A 24,161-nucleotide genomic window follows, 5' to 3' on the forward strand; every position below is an offset into this window, starting at 1 on the left:
TCTCTGAACAGATCTCTATCCTCACACTCACTAGGGATATTTTCTGTTAGGATAGCAAAAGATAAGTATCTATATTAAATACCACAATTGTACATGTAAAGTACATAGTATAACGTATAATAATAATAATGGACCACCATACTATAAAGGAAAATTTGCAGTGTAAAAATGATAGTAGCTAACAAGATTTATTTTAAAGGTATAAAACATATTTTTTTCTTACACTAAATTCTGACAACAATAAATGTAATATTCGAAGGCAGGTGGATATATTTTAAACCATATTTTTATGAGCAGCTTTTTCATTTGGCTGAGCCCTCATCTTATTTAAATTTGGCGAGGTCAAGATTGCTTCATTGTGGTTTCTGGACTCTGCTGTGCTGGCTTATTCATTGTCAATTCAATACAATATGAATAAAATCTTGGTTTATTTTTATTACATTACAAAACCAATAAAGCTTTTCTTCAGGGCTGTGTCAGCTGAGCAGAGTAAGAATAAAAACAGAGCCATCAATCAAAAGAAAAAAGTGCCCGACATAATTAGTTTTGAAAGGGGGCTCTTGCTTGCTTACAATTAAGCTCTGATTGATGCACTGCATTTAGAAACAATATTTATTAAACTATGATTACAATCCAGAAATAGGTTTGTTCACCAATAAATTTGAATGCCTACAGGCTATTGCCAGCTTTAGAAGTTTATTACATCTACATAACAAAAGCCCCCAGCCTCAGGAGAAGGGGACCAGGGCACATTAAAGAGCAACATTTGCCTTAGTGTATTTATTTGCTAGACATGCAAATTGGCTTTGTCTGACTATTATATTTTTTCCCCTTTTTTTATTTCACTACTATTTTGTTAGTGTTACTTAAAGACTACAGTTTGCTTACTGTCTAAAATTGGGAGTCCATGTCTTCAGTGTTCCTAACAAACAGCTTAAAACTTTTTAATAATCTTTTATTCGAATTACTCCTCCATTTCTATCATGAATGTTAAATTTTGTTTAGGCTGGTTTGTATAGACAACCGGATGCACAGTAAACGTAACTCACTGTAAATGTCACTGGAGGCTTCCACTAGAGGCCCACAATTGCCACAGGAAGACATTATAAAGAAGCAGAGTCATTCTTCAAGACATTCTTCAAAACTTTCAGTCAAGGTGATGCTGCTAAGTTGTGTTACCAGTCATGTTTCTATACCCATACACTGCACAATTAAGCCATTTTACCATTTCACCACTGCTACAACATTGTCCACATATTCCACTGTTTAGGATTTATCAACACCAGGCTGTCACTAGGGGTATGCCATATTGTATCGTATACAATAACATCAACATATTTTTTTTAATAATGAATAAAAACAGATACTAATAATAGCAGTATTGTGTCTGTATTTGTTTTGCTATTTACTGTGAAGATTTAAGGCTGTTTTTTTATAATTGCAGTATACTGTATATGCATGCACTGAAAATATACAGAATTTTAGTTTTGTGGTGCGTTTTTTCTTACATAACACAATTTTTGTTGCATTATATGTGTTGTTACATTATTATTATTTTATACAGTATCACAGTCTTAGGAAGTTACTGTTGTTTACAAACAAATGCAAATATCTACCATTTTTCCCCACCTTTTTTGTATTCTAATGAATGTTTCAAACTGTACTCAATAAAACTTTAAAAAGAAAATGGTTACAGTAGTACAGTACCAGTCAAAAGTTTGGACACACCTTCTCTATTGATAAGACGGCTTTCAAAGTTCTTGAAATACACTGCCTGGTCAAAGATAAGTCACCACCTGGATTTATCTATGTAAAGGATTTGGGTTTGATGCTGCAGTTGGTCAGGTCTAGGTTCAGCAACAGTATGTGCTGAAAAAATGAGGTCAGCTGACTCTCTATATATACTGAATATATACCAGGTTATTCCATCAATGGATTTTTTTCTTCCCTGATGACATTCCAAGATAACAATGTCAGGATTCATGGGGATGGAATTGTGAAACAGCGATTCAGGGAGCATGAGATCATCATTATCACGCATGGATTGTTCACCACAGAGTCCAGACCTTAACCTCATTGAGAATCTTTGGCATGTGCTGGAGAAGACTTTGTGCAGTGGTTAGATAAAAAATTAATGCACTGGATTGTAATAAATCTTGTCGAAACTATGCCACAGCAAATGCGTGCTGCAATCAAAAGGCCCAGCGAAATATTAGTGAGTGACTTTTTTTTGGCCAGGCAGTGTATTTCAGAGTTACTAACCTTCATTTCTTAGAGTATTTTTGCCTTTACATAGTTGAATAGTTCTAATATGGATTAGAACATTACTCAAATAGGACTATTTACTGTATACCAGCTCAACCTCTTCACAACACAACTGATGCTCTCAAACACATTAAAGGAAAACTCTGATATACAATGGACTTTTTGTGTAGTAAAACATGATAAAAAAGTACTTACCTTTGATGAACAGCACACCTCTGTTCTCCCTCAGCATTCCAAGATTCAGAAATTTAAAAAGTTTGTAGCAGCCTGCACCAGGAGGCAGGCTATGTGGAATTTATGTATATATTTCTGTCATTATCAGTACAATGATGGCGGCACACGGAGCTGAAGCTAGCATTATGGGATGTAAACAATTGCTTTTAGCAAAGAGGTGTGGAGCTACTTTGAGCCTGGATAATGGTGTAAAAAGCGCCCCGTGTCAACCAGTCTGAAGGGTGTTTGGACAAACTGTTAAAATTTCTGGATCTCAAAATGCTGTGGGAGAATGGAAGTGGGCTATTCATCAAAAGTAAGTAATTTTTATCATGTTTTACTTCACCACAAATCCATTTTACACCAGAGTTCTTCTTTAAGAGGAGCAAGAAATTTAAGTAATGAACTCTTGACGAGTTCAGCACAGTTTGTTAACTGAAAGACATTCCAGGTGACTCTAGCTCATAAAGCTGACTGAGAAAATCCAGCCAAGATGTGCAAAGCTGTCATCTAAGCAAGAGGTTACTATTTTGAAGAATCTAAAATCTAAAATATATTCTGGTTTATTTAACACTTTTTTGGCTGGTCATTAGCATATGAGATTTTTCAGCTGTCTAAAACTTCCATCGTGTTCTATTAGCTGTAATGTGTAGATAGAGCTATAGAGTTATGGTATGATTCAGAGGGTGTTTGCTGGCTGGGTACCTGAAGGATCGTGGGCACTGCACGCGTCTTTGTCTCGGCTGCGCGGCGAGGGTTTTCTGTACGAGCTGAAATGTAATTACACGCTCTGTTCTGTGAAAAAAGCCCACATACACCACACACACTCACACACATACACCACACACACGAGTGACGTAGAAAAAGAGAGAGAGAGAGAGAGAGAGAGAGAGAGAGAGAGAGAGGGAGAGGGAGCTCCTCGTACACACTGAGGGCTGAGGGGGAGTGTCGTGCTGGAGGAGCTGAGCGCTGCTGCTGCTGCTGCTGTTTGATTAGCGCTGCTGTGAAGCTCTATTGCCGGATTCGGATTTACAGCAGAAAAACGCTTAAGATGGCTAAAAAGGCGCAGAAATCACAGTAAGTTATCATTTATAAACCTTACTGCTTCACCAGCTTCAGCCCTGAGTCACAGAGCAGTGTGTGGAGTGGCTCTAATCAGCATAACATTATAAACACAGCCTATATCTCTCTCTGTCTGTCTGTCTCTCTGTGTGATTCTCCTGAACGGCTCTTATTTCTCAGTGTATGAATGAATATGATTTTTTTGTTTATAATCTGCAGTAAAAAAAATCTGACACTCGGTCAGTTGTTTACAGTGATGTTAAATGTATGTGGAGGAGACACTGGAGGATGTCCACCATCCAGTGGTGGTGATCTGTGTTTACAATAACATTCACTGTAAGAGACACAGCTTTCTCACTGTTTACATCATTTCCTGATATAAATATATATATATATATATTGGTTTGTCTAAACCTACAGTAGGCCTTTACTTTGGACAACAACAGCAAAGCTGAATTGTATTATTTCTAATTATTTATGAATTTATTATTTTTATTATAACAAACATGTTCATGAGACACAAATGATATTTTTGAACAAATATAGAAAAAATAGTGGTTTTTTTGCTTTTTTGTACTAAGCCAGTAAATTCTATACTATATGGCAACTTTCAGCCTATGCTTTATATAGCATGAAGATAAGGTGTGAGACCCTGACATTTTTTTTCTTTTCTCCTCTATTATATTATTCAATTGATAATATATATTATTTAAAAAGTCAAAAAAGTTTGGCCACATTTTTTTCTCATTAAATTTCTTTTCTTTCTTTTTATGATTTTTACATTGTAAGTTTAATATTGAAGACATTAAAGCTATACAGGAACACATGCAAAATGATTATCTTTTTGTGTGATTAGCGTTGAGGACAGATCTGCACACTCTTGGTATTTTAATCTCAGTGTCTTCATGATGGAGAGTGCAATAGTTTTCACAGCATCTTGAAGAAGTTCCCAAAGGTGCTGAGCAATAGTTTTGCTGCTTCTCCTTCACGCTGAAAAGCTCCAGCTTTTGTTTTGTTTTCATGTCTTTAATAGTATTCTACCGCATGGGAAATAAATAAATAAAGACATAAAGAAAAGAAAAGCATGAATGAGAAGGTGTGGTACTGTATGTATTTATCATGAAGCATCTTTTTTTGTACTGAAAGAAATATAAGAAAGAAATAAAAAAAATAAGGGATTTAAATAGGCATTGGCTTACTTTATCCATTCTCGTAACTCAGAATAAATGATTTACACATTTACTACATCACATCTAATGTATTGTCTTAACTCTTGTATCTATTAAACATGTGTTCATAGGCTATTTAACATTAGCATTAGTATCACTGTTGTTGACATTGTGTAAAACTCTGTAAGTGCATATCTAACAATGGCTTTTTTCTTCCACAGAAAGAAACCACACTTCAGTGTATACATTGACAATTCAATGTGATCAATGGAAAGCTAATGGCAATCAGGAACTCTAAAGCCCAGGGTTTTTCTAGCAGCGGTGTCACAGATCAAAACGGCTTAAAGGCTTTGGACCTAAAACAAAGAGAAACCACAGGACTGTTAAAAAAATCTAACTTGCAAAACATTTGAATGACTATTTTTATCAAGTTGATGGAGCAGAAAGCCTTAACAAAAGTCTGAGCAACAGTATATTTTGTACGAATATAAGTTAAGTGAGCACGAAAATATTTGGGGAAATGTAGTACCATGTGTGGACAACAGAAGATGTTGCCAGTCAAAGCATCACGTTTTACTGATCTACTTGATATCAAGATAAAATAAATAATAATAATAATAATAACAATGCAGAAACCAACCCACTGACTGTCACTGCCAACCCCGGGTTTGAGGAGGAGCCATGGGTTGTGGAGGCTCTAGGACTGATGCTTTGGAGCCGCGTTACTTGGAGAGCTGGACCAAAGAAACAGAATCCACCTGGCTCACCAGCACAGACGCTGACATACCCCTGTCCTCGATCCACAGCATCCCCTCAGAGAACTCGTCCGAGGTGGGCTATGGAGCTGAAAAAACAGCCAGTCCTGGTAAGGAGAGCTCTTGGGAATATTGGACATTATCTGTATGTAGACCAGTTGGTTGATTTCAGATCCTGACAAACAAGTAACAGACGTTCCCGGCCTGTAGATAATTGTCACGTCATGACCTTTTGTCAGCATGTGAGCCTTGATTTATAGACCCCCCACCTAGATTTTGGCTGAAAATGTGCAGCGCCATGACAGGGAAGCATGCCAAGACACCAGAACTTGTAAGCAACCTATTCTACTAGGCTTCTGTTGCCATGGAGATGGCTACATCTCTGGCGCAACTCATGACTACATGAGGATGGTTGAGTCTTTACACAATAAGAGCTCCTCATCATCAAAAGCAGAGTTATTACAGTGACCTCACAGCCACAATGAGGGAAATACTTAAATGGATGCAAGCAAAATGAAATACATGAAAAGCACACAAAGATAGGGTGGCTTTAACGGTGAGCAACACAAGATCAAAAATCTGCCTAATCTTTAGCTGTACACTTCAGCATTATTTTTCCTCTAATAGGCTAATAGATTTCACTAAATAGGTGTGCAGATGTCAGTATTTTTAACTTTAACAGGCTTATCTTTATGTAAGACCTATTGAGGAGTAATTCATCACAAAGGCTTGGCTTGGTGTGCAGTGTGCTATCTCTGTTAAGCATGTGAATCATCCATCTCCCATTTGAATTGTGCATACAGCTAAAGCAAAACAGTCGAGTGTACCTATTCACTTGCTTTTACAAAGAATAACGTCTTTAGTTCTAATGAATAGATCTTGGCTCTTATGCCCGTCAGGGGAATGGGCAGAAAACTGTGATGAACAGTAAACACCATAGAGCAAAAAACAGAAGGCAGGTCTGTGATTGAAAATGCAGCCTCTGCCTAATAGACTTTATTAGAAGAACATGATGGGGCAGTTTCCCAGACAGGGATTAAGCCTACTCTTGGACGACCCCTCATTTTAAATGGAGATTTTCCATTTAAAGGAAAACATGGTCTACAACTAGGCATAATCACTGTCTGAGCCTTTGAATTGAGTGGTTTGACCTGTAGTTCACATGCTTACTCATCATTCTTCTTTGCTACCTCTGGCCACAGTTTCCCAAAAGCATCTTACTATTAACAATGTTAGCATAGAGAGAGAGAGTGCTCAGTGTGAAGCTCACTCAACCATCTAAGAATCATCTTATTTGGGAAACTCAACCCAGGGTTCCTGCAGTTCCTTAAAAAGTCTTAAAATGTCTTAAATTTACTGTAAATTTGCTGTAGGTTTTACATTTTCAGACTATGCATTTAATGTCGGTGGGAAAGCACATGCTAACTTTAGCGGTTAGCTAATGTTACTGGAAAGTAACATTGGAAAGAGAACTAATGTACTTGAAAGAGAACTAATGTTAACAGACTGCTAGCTAATGTTAGCGGAGAGCTAGCTAACATACTAACATTAGCAGTGAGTTATCTAGCTACAGTTCTGGGGAGAGAACTGAGGTTAGTGGAGAGCTAGCTAACATAGTAACATTAGCGGTGAGCTAGCTAACATGTTAACATAATAACATTAGTGGTGAGTTAACTGCGTTACAAGGAAAAGAACTAAGCTTAGCTGCAAACTAGCTAACATTAGCAACAAGCTAGATAACATAGTAACGTTAGAGATGAGTTAGCTGTTTTGATTTCCAATACAACAAATTTTCTTCCAAAGAAAATATGACTACATTTTTGGGTCTTAAATAAATTTTTTATTGTGGTCTAAAAAAGGACTTCAGAAGTATTAAATGTAACATTTAAAATGGTACAAGAACCCTGCCAACACTGTACTGCTATAATGGTAGCTGACCATTTAAAAAAATCATAAAGTATCTTGAAACAGAGGTTATAATTCAATATATCGTCATGTATTGGAATTGGTGAAATCAAATTGTAAAAAACATAATGGTCATAGTATAAAAACACCATATTTATAAAATATAAGTAAAAGAATAGTTTACTTTTGTCCAATTAGAACAGTGGGATTTAATGACCGAGTACAACGCTAGTGTGCACTTATCTAGTAGGTTGGGTTTAAACACAACACAAAATAAACCGCTGTCTAATATCAATCTTTACATTTAAACTAATAATTAAAATGTAAAATGTGTTTTTGAAAATGTATACAGATATTTTCATATACCCCTATTCATTACACTTTCTGTAATGTTTAGTTGGTTGGTGTTTTTATGAACCAATGATATACTCAGAAAAGTGTATCATTTAGCCTAATAACAGATCATAACAATAAAATGGAATAGACAACTGAAACCTTCTAATGTTATTTCAAATTTAGAATGCATCAGTTTACCCAAATATTAACTGGAGCACAAACAGTATAGTGGTTTCTCAATGTATTAGTGTGGTTTCTCAATGTATTAGTGTGGTTTCTCAATGTATTAGTGTGGTTTCTCAATGCATAAAGACAAAAGCCATCTCTGCATCTCTTTTTGTTCTATAGATATCTTTGATGACGGCCTGCCATCTCCTGCTCAGGCGTATCTGAAAGTGTGTTCTGCCATGTCTGAGGCCAGCCTCAGTGATGTGAAAAGCAGCAGTACACCTTCCATACTGACCTCACAGCAAGAAGAGCTGTCTTCACCGAGCTCAACAGTGCAGAGGAGAAGTGTCTTGTGCACTGAGGAAATTGTAAGATTATTCACTTTCAAGCCAGCTACAAGTATCTCTGAGAAATCAGGCACTTCTCTGTGATTTGTATTGATTCATTGCTTTATTGCTTAGACATACAGTTAATACATATTTGGATATTTGCAAGAAAGACCTACTGTATAGCTTCAAAGCAGAGAAAGAAAAAAAATCTTACATTTCATTTCCAGTCATTTTGGAGCATTTCAACTGGTTCATTCAGCATAACATTTTTGACACAAAGTGCAGGTGTGTTAAAATAATGTAGTAAACTAAAACTAATTAATGGAGGTAATGTACATGTTTATCTTTGGACAGCGACTAGAGGTTTGTAGGTACCTGTTCATCCATCAATTATTTTTAGAAATCAAGAAAAAAATAGGGTGCTTATTGCCCTTTTGATGCAATTACAGGCTCAACTCTTCTAGAACAGTGTTACAATTTGAAACATTGCTGTGAGGATTTGTTTGCATTTAGTCACAAGAGCATTAGTGAGCTTAGGCAGTGATATCGAATAGTTAGTTCCATATCATAAATGATTATTCAAATGATTCAACCTGATAGTATTTGGGCTTTTAAAACATGGAGGAAAGGAACTAAGCTGTTAAACATGATGAGATGAGACCCACCACAGCCCAATACTGAAGTGTATTTATCCCTCTAGCCATCGTTTGACATTAGATGTTGTGACCTTTTGCACATGTGCTCCAGTGTGTCTCATTCTATTGACAGTGCTTTTTTATGGAGACTATACACAGTCCAGTGAGAACATTATGATTACCTCCTTGTTTCTTCACTCATTATCCATTTTTTCAGCTCCACTGAACATATAGGATGCGTGTATAAATGTCACCTTCATGACCAACAACAAAAACATCATAATTGAGGGACGATGAGAGACAAGCTTTATAAAGGGAAATGGATGCATTAGCAGCTCATATGTGGAACATCTATTGCTGGAGTGGAGAGTAAACAGCTGGTTCATGCTCAGGTTAAAGGGGTAAAAAAAGGGCCAGGTGGTTTGCTTTTGCTGTTTTTGCAGCTATAACTGCACAACTGCACCAAGAGATGTGTTGTTATGAGAGAGAAGCACGTAGCGCAGTGTAAAAGCAAAAAGACACATAAATTCTGATTTGACCATTCACGTTCGTGTTGCATGTTTATGGATCATATACATATCCGATTTGGCACGTTCACACAGCCATGATAAAATCAGATCTGAGCCACATTGAGCAAAAAAATTTGATTTGAGACACCTTTGCCTGGTAATGTGAACGTAGCCTAAATTGATCAGACACAGCAGTGCAGCTGGATCCTACCTGTGCAGCCCAAGAAATAGGTGTTCTGTGGTGGTCTTTCCTGTGGGGGCTTGAAACTGAAGAACAGAGCGAAAGGAGGATAATAAAGTTTACAGTGAAACAGAAGGACTACCATATGTAATCGTAAAAATACAGCAATAATTTTATTTCAAATTGTTTTCCCTTTTTCTCTCCAATGTACACGGCCAATTACCCAACACCTCCTGTGTTACATGAGAAATCAGCCACCAAGTCTTTTTGAACTGCTGCTGATGTAGCATTGCTGAGTAGCATCACAGCGCACTCGGAGAAAAGCGCAGCGACTCGGTTTCTGATACAGCAGCTCACAGATGCCTTGTGCTGATCAAACATCACCCACCCAGAGAGAGAAAGGCCAACTGTGCTCTGTCAGGGCTACAGCAGCTGATGGCAAGCTACATAAACAGGATTTGAACCAGCGATCTCCTGATCATAGTGGCAGCGCTTAACCAGCTGGCACACTCGTAGCCCGAATTCCATTATTTTTAAAGATGTTTAAGATCCTTTTCTGAAAGCCTCATAAATGTGTTCTTACATTTGTATAAATGTAGTAATTCTAATAAAATCTTGATTAAATGTCATACATTATAATCATCTTTCACTTCTTGTCTTATTTCAATTTCTAGACCAAGTGGCAAGACAACAGAATGTCCACCAAGCAGGTGACCATCACAGTGACTCAGAGCATCCGTCAGGTGGACAAGAGTGGAAAGATCAAGGAGAAGTCCCACACAACATGCGAGGTCATGAAACCTCGGGATAGCTTGAAGGAAGCAGCAGTAGAAGCTGTGCTGAAATGAGAACAATAACCCAAAGGAGGCACCTCAAACGGAGTGGAGTAGTAGGACACTTTAGATCCTCAGCCCTGTGAAAACTGTGATGAACAGCAAGCACTGTGGACCAAAGAGCAGAAGGCAGGTCCGATCTGAAGCACACAGGCCTGTGTTTGGACATGCAGCCCCTGCCTGATGGACTTTATTAGGATTTATTTTGAGTTCAGTGGTCTAAAGGTTTGATTCGTAATTCATATTTTCACTTATAATTCTATGTATGTTGCTACTGCTGTACTGTAATAGTGGTAGCTGACTATTTGAAGTGATCTTGAAATTTTAAAATGTTTTAAACTTCTAGGTTTTTTTGAAATTGTAACATACAGGGTACTAGGGTTGGTGTGATATGGTAAAAAAAATATTATTGTATCATGATATTTAAAGACATCTTGCTGCAGACATTGTATCAGATTCTTAGAAAACAGCTAATCAATATACCACAGTTATTTTAAATACAGTGATTTTAGTACAAAGTGTGCTCCACTTCATCCCATTAAACAGGATTAATTCCTCTTTCTGTAATGAAAAGTGAAGTTGGTCAGTGTTTTTAAGAACTGATAACCTATTATTTTTCATAATAATACATTTATCATGATACAATAAAATATTGTCATATTGCCAAGCCCTACAGGGCACATATTGGACAATCAAAGAGGCAAGAAAAACAAAAGTGACCTCTAAAGTTACTTCAATATTAACTGGAGTATCCTCTTAATAAAGAGTATCTTTGAACGGTTTGATAATGTATTCATTATCATCATAAAGGTCATCTCAGTTATCAATCCACAGTTACAAGGTCTACTGGCTTTATTCATGAACCAATAGAACAGGGTATATTGTAGCACCGTTCTGTGCTAAGAGTACTATTGTTTGTTTTATTCATAAATTCTGTTTAACATAAATTCTATTTTCATGTTAAGCTAAGTTTAGTAACTTTTTGTTTTTTTTAAATGACCAATTCATGTTTTGAATGTTGTGTTAGAAATATCCAAAGGTATGTGTTTTACACTATCAGTATTCCTTTTTGCTATGCTTATTACAGATCATGTGCATTCATCATCTCAGAGAGAAACCTCTAACACTAACCTTTGTCACTAAGATGCCTCAAATCAGGTTACCTGACCTTCCCTTAAATTCAGTATGTGTCTACTCATAATTGTGAATGATAGTTTTAAAATCAACCTGAAACTATGAATGCTTCACAGGAAAGAATCTCTAGAATACACTTTTAAAAGAAGTTTTTTGTCTGTTTAAATTATTTTGTGCTGAGTAAAATTAAACAAGTCTAAATTGTCCAATAAAAAGATTTGAAAAATGAAATCTCTCATTTTCTTTAATCCCCAGTTACTTTATGTGAATAGTATATTTACACTTTGTAGTGCATCTCGCAGATTTGTGCAAATTCTCTTGTTTAACAGGAATTATTACTAGTGTTTTGGTTTATGAAGACCTATCTGACATCTGTCTGAATGGTTTGCGCTTTGAAAGTAGCACGCACGACAGAAATGCTTCATGTTAAGTTTCACTTTAATCCTCATCTCAATCTCAAGAGCTATGAACAAGTCCAGACTGCAGCTGAGCCTATTACCAAAAAAAAAATACTCACTAAAAAAGACATGTTTTTCTTTTTTTTCTTTGAGGCTGTAGCCACAATCTGCAGCCATATTTGGCCAATTCATTAAAAAAACTGTGGCTGTGACACAAGCCTTGTAATATTATTGAAACAGAGACATTAGTCTAAAATGTATGAGGTCTGTTATCTTGTTTTTCCACCAATTAAGTCCACAAATCACTGCTGCTGTCCATTTTCCCATCTATTCATTGTCTTTTTTCCTTCTCATTTCCTTTTTCCTTTCTTTTTATGTCCCATGAATTTTGATCTGGTTGTTCAGACAGAGTCGGTTGCCGCAAATCGGAGATTTGAACACCACATATTGAAGTGCAGAGTTTTTTTCGCTCTTTAAATCTAAAAGATTGTATTTTACCTGCTGTGTGGACAAGGAGATGGGTGTGTTTTCACTGCTATAATGTGCCTCAAATCAAGTAGTTTTTAAGTGATTGGGTTTGTATCTGTTTTAAATGCATCGTGCCTGTGTTTACACTTGTATTTTTATGTGGCTTGGCCTTATCCTGGTATAATTCAGAAATTCAACACTCATGAAGTGACCAGGTCATAAACACACTGTGGCACACTGGATAGAGTGAGGTCAGTTTTGGAGTTAGAGAGTTGGAGGTGGTAAAATTGTAAGCATTAAGCACAGTGATCTACCTTTATAACTATTCTAGTTTAACATGAATTAGACCATGAGATCTTAGAAAACCAGACAACAGTATAAACATATAACTGATGAACTCTGATAAGCTCTCTAATTCTGAAAGAACAGTAAGCCAAAACACTGAACACAGATTTACCAGACACTGGTAAAATGACTCGGAAACTGTGTTTTACCTATTGTCAAGCTACATGTTAAAGATTCAGACCCCAATACAGACTGATCAGGAGATACAGTGACATAAATATTGTCTTTAAAATGTGACATAATGTTGCAATTTTAAACCATCTTGAGAGAATACATAAAAATATTAGCAGTGCAAGAAAAAAAACAGATATATTGATCTATCCTGATGTTTTGTTTTGGAATACTACATAGTTTATTTTTGGTGACAGAAAGTGGTTAATTGTTATTATTAATGCATAAAACCACATTTTTTGTCTCACATTTTATTAATATGACATTGTGTTCTTATATTATGATGGTTTTCCTAAAATCTGATTTAAACAATTACATCAAATTTCCTTGGTTATAATATCACAATTTATTGTGATATTTTGAATCTAAACCCCTGTATCGTGGTACATATCGTATTGCCAAGTCCTTTTTAAAACTCAGGCCTACTGAATATCAACACAAAATCCCGTACTGCTGTATCTTACACTGAATAAAATAACATATTTAATGTGGACCTTCTATTTTGGCACAACAGTACAAGTGTGCAAGTGCTCACATAAATATTCAGGTCTGAGATCTGAGATCACACCACAGCAATGTGACAAGACAAAGACACATCATTCAAGTACAAGCAGTGCTTTCAATTTTTAAGGGCATGAGTCCAGTCTTTGGTGAAGGCAGATGGATGGTCAGACGTGTTTGAGTGGCATATGGATTTGCCCGTGCTGATCGTATTCTGCGTGTCCTGCCCGAAAACACGGCTCCTCCTCCTCCAGCCACTGCTCAGCACTGAATTCCGGAAAGAAGAAGGCAATCTCTCTCTTGGCTGACTCCTCCGAATCTGTCAGAGCACAAGACAACTTTAATTAGCCAAACTGAAAGCACAAAGAGGAGGACTGCTGCAGTCAGCATTACTCATAGGCCAGAGATTACAGGAACATGGTCAATAGCTGCAAAAACAAGCACTCGTGGCCATCACTGGCAAGGTCAATTTATGCAAATGTAATGTATGCACACTTGGTTTACAGATTCTTACAATAAACTTTTAAGATGGCTGTATAGCCACTTGATGTGTGTGTGCGATTGTGAGAAACCATTCACTGAGCCGTGCATAAACTGCAGATTTACAATGAGACTTCTTTGAGAAATCAATTCTTAGCGTGTTGAGCAAGGTAATAGAGCTTCATCGTACTCAGCATTGGAGAAGCACTCTGCAGAAAGCTTTCACAAGGGCATAAAAAGCCTTTCTGTTTACAACGTGATGTATTATTCTTATCTGATTATATAATAAACAATTTTATAGTGAATACACATGCTATTTTGTTTACTTTTCTGTAAACAGAGTTTAAAAATGCAGTATAATGGCTATTTTTCACACACACTCTAATCAGAACACCATTTCTTTGTTTCTGCATTTACTGTTTATTTATTCAGCTCCACTGATCATAAAGGGACACTTTACAGATTGTAGTCCTGTATCTGTTTCTCTGTATACAGTATTTTTTGTACCTTTTAATGAATGAAATGTATTAATTTTACCAGTAAGGTTGTAAAGAGAAGTAAAGGAGTTACAGTTTAGTTTCTCCAGCAGTATAAGCATTACCCGCTAACCGTGCTAAGAGCTAGCTCTAATGCCATTCAGAGGTAAGCATTATTGGTTTGTAACCTGCTGCTAACCCTGGTTAGCACTGCTAAAACAGCATTCGCATTACCCGCTAACCGTGCTAAGCACTAGCGGTTAGCCACTAATGCTGCTCCAGCTTTAGAGGAAATCTGAAAATCTAAGCCTACTGTAAATAAACAGAAGCGCTTTACTCGCCGACATAAACAGTTATTAGGACTTGTCTGAATTAAGAATTACAGTTTGGTTTACCTAACTTAGCTTAGCTTTACAGGTTTACAGACCTGCTGATTTAGAAGGAAAACATGGCGACAACCGTTCCTTACCAATGTCGCAAAAAATGCGCCTTATAATCCGGTGCGCCGTGTATGGAAAATAGACCATTAATCGTTTATTAATAGCGTGCCTTATAGTGCAAAATGTATGGTACTATATCACCGTCCTTTCACCCTGTCCGTCAATAGTCAGGAACCCACAGCAGAGAGCACCACAGAGCAGCTATTATTTTTGTGTGGTTGGTCATTCTCAGAGCTACAGTGATACTGACATGGTGTTGATTAGTGTGTTTGTGTGTGTTGTGGTTCTATGAGTGCATCAGATATAGCAGTTCTGATGGAGTTTTAAACAACTCAGTGTCACTGATGGACTTATATATGGACATGGTGTTGGAAAAACTCCACCAGCACTGCTGTATTTGTATCTTTTCTTGTTTTTGTTTTTGTGCTTCACTTTTTGACATAATGTGAACCTGATCGCATCTGAAATCCAGAAAGAATACTCACTGACTCCTTATAAAAATGATGATTTTCTCTGCCTCCTGCAATAACCAATTTGGAGATACAAGGTTTTTGTATGACAGTAAGGCCATACTGATATATGAGCCTGTGTGTTCAAAATTGCTATCGTACACCCTGCCAACAATCTATATAGCCTTGTGCTGTTAAAAAAATCAACAGAGCATACGAATATATCTTCGCTGATGGGTGTGTTGGTCTGGAAGTGAGGTGTGTTAAAGTACATTTCTGGTGTATTGCTATTTTTTTTTTTTTTTTAATAATTTTATTTCAATTTTTTCCAATTTTCTCCCCTATTTACAAAACCACCTACCCAACCCACTCATTAGGACTCCCCCTATCCCTATAAATGCCCCAACACACCAAAGTCTTTTCTTTTCGAGCTGCTGCAGCATTGCCGAGCAGCCAGCATGATTGGGGGAAAGCGCGACGGCCGGGTTCCGGTACATCAGCTCACAGACGCCCTGTCCTGCAGACATTACCCCTGGAGTGACGTGGGGAGAGAGCACCATCTACCCACCCGAAGGGAGCAGGGCCAATTGTGCTCCCTCTGAGCGCCAGCAGCTTGATGGCAAAGCTGCATGAGCGGGGGATCGAACCTGCAATCTCCCACTCATAGTGGCAGCGCTTTAGACCGCTGGACCACTCGGCGCCCCGGTGTATTGCTATCTTGGCAGCAGAAAACACAGGTGCACTATTGACAGATTAAAACCCTGACAACAGTCACCCTTAGATGTTCATTATTATATTGGCAACACAGGAGCGCATGATCAACTTGTGTACACCCCCACTCGTTACACACACGCGGACACACAGTAGTGTGCAAACTCAATATCTATATCAACAATAAACAGAATAAAAAAATAAAAAAAGATTGCTGTGAACACGATGGTCAGGTTCCTCTGCTGAGAAATGCTGCACCGTTAAACTACCAATCCGCGAGAGCACAGTCAGAGCACACCTGGCCCTTAAAGGGAATGGCAAGTGATACGCTGATTTGTTTTTCATGGACACCCATGATTGATTAAGAGATTTAGTACATGCCTTTTTAAAAACAGATTTAGACATTTAGACATTATAAATAAAAAAATATGTTTTATACTAAATTGAAATACCATGCTCACAATCATTTTAATGGCTCATAACAGGCTAAGTAAACAAATAATGTAATTATTGTGATAGGCCTAGATCAGTGCATCTGTGCAAGTACTCATGTAAAAATAGTAGGTAATCATGGAAAATAGTAGTCTAGAGGGTGCTTCAGATAATAAGTAGATGAATGACCTACTCAGTACCCGCTCTATAAATGCTCCTGTGTGATGTCTGAACAAAGACATTATATCAACCCACAGATGATCTTAATGTAGATGATTGTGACTCGTATTCAGGTTAATAACATCCTCTTAGCAATACATATTGCATCCAAGTGCTTATGTAAAGTTCTGCTGATGCATAATGTCCCCTTTTGTCATGTATTTTACATATTAAAGCATACCTGAACCATGAGTGGTGTTTCTGGTGTCTGTGAGCCCATACTGTGCCCGGATGGTGCTCGGCGAAGTGTACCGAGCCCGATACACTTTAGTAGGACCCATCAATTCCCTCCAGCGAGTGATCGCATCCTCTCTGGCCAAGATATAAGCTCTCATTGGACCACTGTGGTGGAAACAAGGTACGTACCATCTTTACCATGTCTCAATAGGCTGTACAGTGAGGAACAAACTTTACACTACTACTTTAAACAAAAGCCTAGACATAACTGTAAAGGATAAATTAGAAGTTAATTTAATTTAATGAGTACACTCAGGACTAGATAAAAAAAAACAGCAGAATGGCAAACAAGCTGTACTGTGATAGTGAATGAGGAGTCAATAATTAACATTAGACTGGTATATAATGAACATTACATATATGAAACAATGCCAATAGATATACCTGTCGCTGCAGCCACAAAGTATTTATTTATTTATTTATTTATTTTACAGTCTATTTTGTGCAATTTTATCATGATATAAAGAACACAGCAAACAATTTAGTTCAGAAGAAATGCATTTCGTTCAGTAGAAATGCATTTAATTCAGCAGGGAAAAAAGAACGGAAGATAAACATAAGCTATAAACTAAATACAACTGCAGCAACATAAACATTCTAAAGAATTTTATATTATAGGCATAATCTGAAACAGACAGCCCAGAAAATTGGGATGTTGCATATTAAGTTTGTGTATGTTTATAATTTTAAAACAAAATATCAAGTTTTAATTGGTTGGATATATGGCTGCTTTTATTTATAATAAGTGCAATATATTAAGTAGCTATAACATAGGCCATATAAACAATGCAGAAAACTTCAGAAAATCTAATCTTCTAAACTCATTTTAGATTATTTTCATTATCATCACCACATTGTGAACAATTCTGACTCAATTGTTAAGTGTCTCTAGAATTAAACATTTTTTACTCTTCACTTATTTAATACTTTAACATATTTAACACATTTTTAATTGGTACTAATGTAAAGATTTTGTTTTAAAAGGAGTACAAACTACACACAAAAATAACAAATGCAAATAACTGCACATCCAAATTATTGTTAAGCATGTAAAAATCATTTACTTTTTAAATGTAATAAAAAGATATATTGAGAACATACTGTGATATAAAATTATATCAGTATAGACCAACACTGAACTGGTGTCACTTTAGGCGTATGCTGATATTCCATTCTTATTTTCACAGGCAATGAGACATCCTGAGGACTGGCTGCCATGGTAACAAGGCTTTCACTAGCTAAACTAGACTGATAGCAAGCATCATTTTGGCTGCCCACCAGAAAGCAGAGATTACGTCTTAACAATGAACTGAACAAAACACCTCACAATACTGATTTACATTTCTCAAAAAGCTTCTCCTTTAATAGTGCATCTTCCATAATCAGGACCAGGTGTGGAATATTACTTATTCCTACACTTCCCTCACTAACATGCATTTACAAAAGGTGATAAAAATAATAATAGTGTACAAACAGTCATTATCAAAATATAGCAGCCCACTAAACCAACAGGAATGAAAATTGGTGGGTGGCTTTGCAATTGTGATTTAAATGACAATTGAAGTTTCACGCTTGGCTGTGAATGGGACGTAAGTAAGGACCAGAGTTAACATTGTACCTGACTGACTACAAAGTCAGCTCGTGCTGTTCTGCTGGTTTTATCCTTTGCTAGCAAAGTATGCTTCTAAGAAGAGTTTGAAAGCAATTCAAGCTGTTAGAAGGGTTTAAGAGGGGTTGCATTTTAGGGCCCTGGGAAGCGGGTTGTTCTTCACAATGTTTTGTGCACTATAGGGTCATGCAAATTTAATCAGTGGATACAAGAAGTCACCAGAAGATGTACATTAATAAAGTGACCCAACAATCCCAATTGCAGTCATCCTGTTAGTGCCAAAACCATTGGCAGACGGCTGCATGACACATGACTACATGCATGCAGACTATTACTACTAATATGACAGACATTAATACCACGGCAACATCACCAAAGTCATGAAGTGACTCAGAATGACAGCAGATCATCTTCAGTAACAAAATATTTTTATGACCCACACATCTGTGTAAAGGCACTTTGGTTAGTATAAAGATTAACAACTAGTTGTCATGCACTGCACGTCCAGAAGGCCACTATTCCAAGTCACTTTTGGTCTTCAATACTTAAGCACTCTGACAGCCCAAAGTTATGCTAATAAGGTCCTGCCACCATCTTTTCCATCTGAATGCACACTCTGGTGCTCTGTTCCAACAGAACAATGCTCACCCACATACTACTGCCATCTGAAGAACTTGTCTTGAAGGTACAGATGCTATACCATGGCCAGCCACACCCCCAGACCTATCCCTGATTAAAAATGTGTGTATAGTATAAAATTATGGAATAAATCATCTCAGGACAACATTAGGAACCTCTACAACGTCTTGCAGCGATGTCTACACATCTAGTATGTCTTCTGTATGTTTAGCTCGATAAATATTCCCCATATCAGTCTAAATGTAGAATCGTTTATTGCTTCTGATAACCTTCATCTTCCTTCCCAATAGAATTGCAATCCAACACTTCCTTTTGATTATGACTATTTTTAATGATGAGTCTAGTTACTGTATTAATAACTGATGTGATTAAATAAAATATATATATATATATATAAAATAATTCAAAGTCTTTTAAGCTCTGACGTGGACCACCCTATAGGCTCATATGACAGCTGCTGCTGCTGCTGAAGACTAGGTGAGGAATGATAATTACATGACTATGTTCACACTTACCTTGACATGAATTCAACAAGTCGCTGGTAGAAGAACCGTCCTGCAAGAGAAAAATAGATACAGTAACAGTCTGCAAGTAAGTGAGCAGTTATCCTCCATGTATGACCTGACACAGAACCTAGTTTTACATTCCAAAAGGATGCAGCTCAGCCTCTCCTACAGGCAAATGTCTCCAAACGCTGGTGATTCAGTATCAGGAGTCTGTTCTAGAGTCTGCTGAACTGTGATGATATGACTCATCTGCTGATCCAGAACCACAGATCACACAAGTCCTTCTTCCTCAAGCTGTTAAAACTAATGACTGTTACTGTCAATCAATTCTCCTCAGGAACAAACAGATGCTCGCAGAAGACAGTCAACAATGTGAGTGGAACTGATGTCACTGTGTAGTCACGTTGTTTACATTCTAATCAGCCTCTGAATAATACTGGTAAATAAGCCATCTGCAAGCAAATTAGCTAATAGAGAACCCCTGCCAAACGTGCTGCCGTAACATTCGAAATACATAATATTTTATAATAATTACTAATGCTTATACAGTTGTGGTTATGAGTGTTATATTCTGAAACATTTAACCATTACTGAATTAAATTGGCTTGCAAAAGTTTTTATCCCAGTTTTTTTTACCTCACAACCTGGAATTTAAATGGATTATTTGAGGGTTTGCATTATTTAATTTTACAGACAATTGTGAAACAAACAACAAATAGGACAAAATAACAGAAATCATCAATGTTCATACTTATTCACCTCCCTAAACAACTAGAGTTGTACTAGCACATTTAAAAACAATTTAATCCGTTAAGATTGCTTTAAGTTTGACACATAATCTATACACTGTACCAGACACTGTACCACATACCTTCATGTTCTGCGTAAAACCTTTCAGAATCTCCTATTCTCCATATCAGATCTTTTTTTCTGACAATGAGGAAGTCGTTTTCTAGGATTCTCTGATGAAGAGCCTTAAATGGAAGCAAAAGGGTACAGTGATTTTAAACAGTGCTGAAATACCCAAAACATCCAATTTATCCACTTTTAGGACACATTTAAACATTAAATATTAAATAAATTTGTTATTAAGGCAGAAACAATTGTATAATTTTAGTGTTTACCGATAAATATTCAATTAATAAATGATCAATTCAAAATAATCAATCAAGCATAATTAGTACAGTCCAAAGCAGTGAACATCTTGCGTGTAAATATAGGCCAGTTTTAACACAAACGCAATCTGAATTGTGTCTGATAGCCTGGCCCTACTCATTTCCATCTGCATCCACCTGCACAGATGAAAGCCCCCAGGCCGCAGCACCTCAGCCCATGCGCTCCTCTAAACTTTGATAATTAAAGACACTCTTATCTCTTTGAAGCCGTGCAGCGCGGAAATGAAATTTGGCTGAGGCTGAGATGAGTGTTAATAGGCTTTCTCCGTGTTCGCGGAAATTGCCTACAGACAGCCTGGCAGGTTTTCAGCTCAAGCCACAAAGTCAGGACACAAGTCTCTCCAAAAGTATCCAGACACCTTTTAATAGGTCTTCTGTATGAATTCAGATGATTCATAATGGATTATCTGCTAAATTCTCAATTAAATTAAATTAAATTAAATGAATACATTGTTCTCTCTGTTCAATAGCATTTTTCCACAAATACTGGTATTAAGCAAATGTACACAGTAGGGGTAGGCGATATAACCATAAAAAATAATATAACAAAATCATAGGTTTCACACCTTACTGAACATCTGTACAGCTGCACTCCTAGACACTCGAGACACTTTACAAAATATCTGCTGATACCTGCACATCATTGCACTGCCTTTTTGCCTGTTAAATTCTAATGCATATCTTTTAATATTTCCTATTTATTGTACACAGTTTTTTGCTGTAAATATATTTTTGGTACACTTTGTATTAAGTGACCATTTTTATCTATAGTTGACTGTATTATTTATAGTAATAAATTATAATTCCTGGTTATAGTTATTGATAATAATTGTAATTTGTAGTTTATTCATGCCTTATTGCTATAAGTGAGACACATGCATTTATGGTTGGCGGTACCATGTGTAGATTTTTTTATACTTTTCATACTTATTGTATTGTATTATTGTGTAACTGCTGTATTATCTCTATTGGGTAACTGCTACTGAATGCTAAATTTCCTTCAGGTCTGTCTATATATCTATCTATCTATCTATCTATCTATCTATCCATCAGAATTGACTGAAATTTAGGACATATATTTTTTTCCATTTAATGAAAATACATATTTTATGTAAAATAACAAAGCCCTTGTTGAATGTATAAATCAGGAGGTGAAGACAGGTAAATAATGTGTGGGCTGGAAGTCATTTAGCTAGTTAATATCAACAAATTGTGCCTAAATATACATCAATTATTATTCATAGTGGAAACGTACTAATGCGTAGATTTAGTAGTAGAATTATTTAACACTGACTGAAACTTTTTATAAGGTTAATTTTGGAAATTATAATTATATCCACAAATATAGAATACACACACACACTTGGTTACATGAGGTGTTCGGTACCACCAAATGTTTGGACACACCTTTTCATTCAGTGTTTTTTTAGCTCTTTATTTATTTTATTTTCTACACTGTAGATTCAATAAAAAAGTGTTTTTCCTCCACTATTTTTTCTCCGCTGATCTAAACCTGATCAACTGAGATGGTGATTTGAGGTGATTTGTGATGAGCTGGAGCTTCACAGCGTGAAGGAAAAGCCGCAGCTATTGTTCGGCACCTCTAGGAACTCCTTCGAGACGCTGAGAAAACTATTGTGAGGTGATTTTACCTCATGAAGACACTGAGATTAAAATACCAAGAGTGTGGAGATCTGTCCTCCATGATAAAAGTGATATCTAGAATAAATATTTAAAAATAATTTTGCAAAATAATTCCACGTGTTTCTGTACTCTGTACTTTAATATTACAATTGCAATGTAAAAAAATATATAAAAAGAAAGAAAACACACTGAATGAAAGGAGGTGTGTCCAATGAGACACTGTAAAAAGTTAATTTGTGAGATAATAATAGGATCCCTAAATATAAAATGACCCCTACGCTAACACGCGCGCGGCTACACGTGGGGTTTGGTGTGTTTGTACTGGGGTTTGTAAGTGTCTCACCTCCAGTATGAGCGGATGAGCTACAGCGTCCGGTTTGATGACCGCAAGGGTGAGCTGTAGGACCCTCGCTCTCCTCAGTGAGCTCAACAGCATTACCCCCAGATTTACTCTGAACCCCGCTGAACCCCGCTCTCTCTCCTCTCCTCTACCGGAGCTCTGTGACTCTCTCACTGCGGGCTTGGTGAGTTTATTTAGCTGTTCAGCTGCTGTTCAGCACTGTCCGCATTAAAGCCGAGTTAACCTGCCCTCCTCACATAACCTGCTCTACTGTACTGTACTGTACTGTACTCTACTTTACCGCCCCTAAAGCTGAAGAGCTCTCTATCGCTCCTGATATACATTTACAGTAACTAAAGACTATAAACCTGCTGATCAACTGTGGCTCGTTTCATTCGCTCTCTGTCAGAGTACACTCTCTAGCGTGTATGAGCGCTGCCATTTTGCTTTTCCGAAAACAAGCGGGTTGGTCCAATCAGAGGTGAGAGAGCAGTGACGCACCTCTCTCCAGCCCCGCCCCCTTCTCCTCTTCGGCAGACTGAGTGAAAGCAGTAGTTCCAGGAATCCTTTTCTACTGTTCACCTAGTCTCATTTTTTGTGTTAGTAAGTTAATTATGTGCCATATTTAAAAAGCTACTCAAAACCAGTATTGTTTTTAGTAATAGCTGAAATGTGTTTCTTGAAGTTATAAAACATAGCAGTCCTGCTTAAAGGTTTTATAAACATTTCCTAACTTTAAAAAAACGCTTATTCTGTGGTAATTTCTGCCTCTGCAGCGCCCTCACAGGTTCAACTGTGCTATAGGCGTGAATGGTGTGGTACGAAGATCAGTCAATTAATATTCCTTCCTGCCCAGCTCCTAAACCCATACATCACTCAGTTTCCCACCCAATCTGCCCCTCCCCTTTTTTGAGTTGAAGGTGGTCAGCAAAAATCAGGGGAATTATTGCCCCATTAAATTCACCATGTATAGCATAGCCATCACTATGTGCAATATCACCACTTATTTAATATTTATTTGCTGTGTATTTACTATCAACCTTTGTGCTATATTACTGCATTCATACTGGGGAACCTTCAATCCTCCAATCTTAGCTTATCTAGATTTACAGTATCATGAAAAAGTATTTACCCCTTACAGATTTCTTTTGTTTTTGCTTTTTTTGTCATACTAATATTTTTTTCAAATTATCAAACAAATTTTAACATCAGACAAATGTAACCTGAGTAAAAGCAAAAGGCTGTTTTAAATGATGATTTTATCATTTATAAACAGGCCCCCATGAATTATCTGTGATTGAATTCAAAAACAGATGAAAACAAAACAAAGTCACTGATCATCTACAGTATTAGAATGGAAAAGTTTACAAAGTCATTTTTAAAGCTTTAGGACTCACAGCGGATCCCAGTGAGAGCTATCAGTCACA

At 36.9% G+C, this 24,161-nt stretch overlaps 2 protein-coding genes across 3 annotated transcripts; one reads left to right on the forward strand and one right to left on the reverse strand.

The window, feature by feature from the left end:
• The first annotated feature begins 3,400 nt into the window (after positions 1 to 3,400).
• Positions 3,401 to 11,725, forward strand: baalcb (BAALC binder of MAP3K1 and KLF4 b). Of its 2 annotated transcripts, none has more exons than XM_007256653.4 (4): positions 3,401 to 3,555; positions 4,931 to 5,574; positions 8,054 to 8,241; positions 10,202 to 11,725. In XM_007256653.4, the coding sequence occupies exons 2-4, from the start codon at positions 5,391 to 5,393 to the stop codon at positions 10,373 to 10,375; spliced, it is 546 nt and encodes a 181-aa protein (XP_007256715.1). In that variant the 5' UTR covers positions 3,401 to 3,555; positions 4,931 to 5,390; the 3' UTR covers positions 10,376 to 11,725. The 2 variants fall into 2 exon arrangements, with proteins under 2 accessions (XP_007256715.1, XP_049338410.1); XM_049482453.1 differs by having other exon boundaries at positions 5,342 to 5,574.
• Positions 11,726 to 13,336: 1,611 nt separating this feature from the next.
• nme6 (NME/NM23 nucleoside diphosphate kinase 6) lies at positions 13,337 to 23,199 on the reverse strand. The gene is made up of 5 exons (XM_015607684.3): positions 22,738 to 23,199; positions 20,447 to 20,549; positions 19,585 to 19,624; positions 16,766 to 16,926; positions 13,337 to 13,696 (listed from the first exon to the last, which is right to left on the reverse strand). Exons 1-5 carry the CDS (start codon positions 22,828 to 22,830, stop codon positions 13,545 to 13,547), a joined length of 549 nt encoding a protein of 182 aa, XP_015463170.1. The 5' UTR covers positions 22,831 to 23,199; the 3' UTR covers positions 13,337 to 13,544.
• Between the last annotated feature and the right edge of the window lie 962 nt (positions 23,200 to 24,161).

Source organism: Astyanax mexicanus, chromosome 1 (genome assembly GCF_023375975.1).
Source record: "Astyanax mexicanus isolate ESR-SI-001 chromosome 1, AstMex3_surface, whole genome shotgun sequence".
In the NCBI taxonomy this organism is placed as follows: Eukaryota; Metazoa; Chordata; class Actinopteri; order Characiformes; family Acestrorhamphidae; genus Astyanax; species Astyanax mexicanus.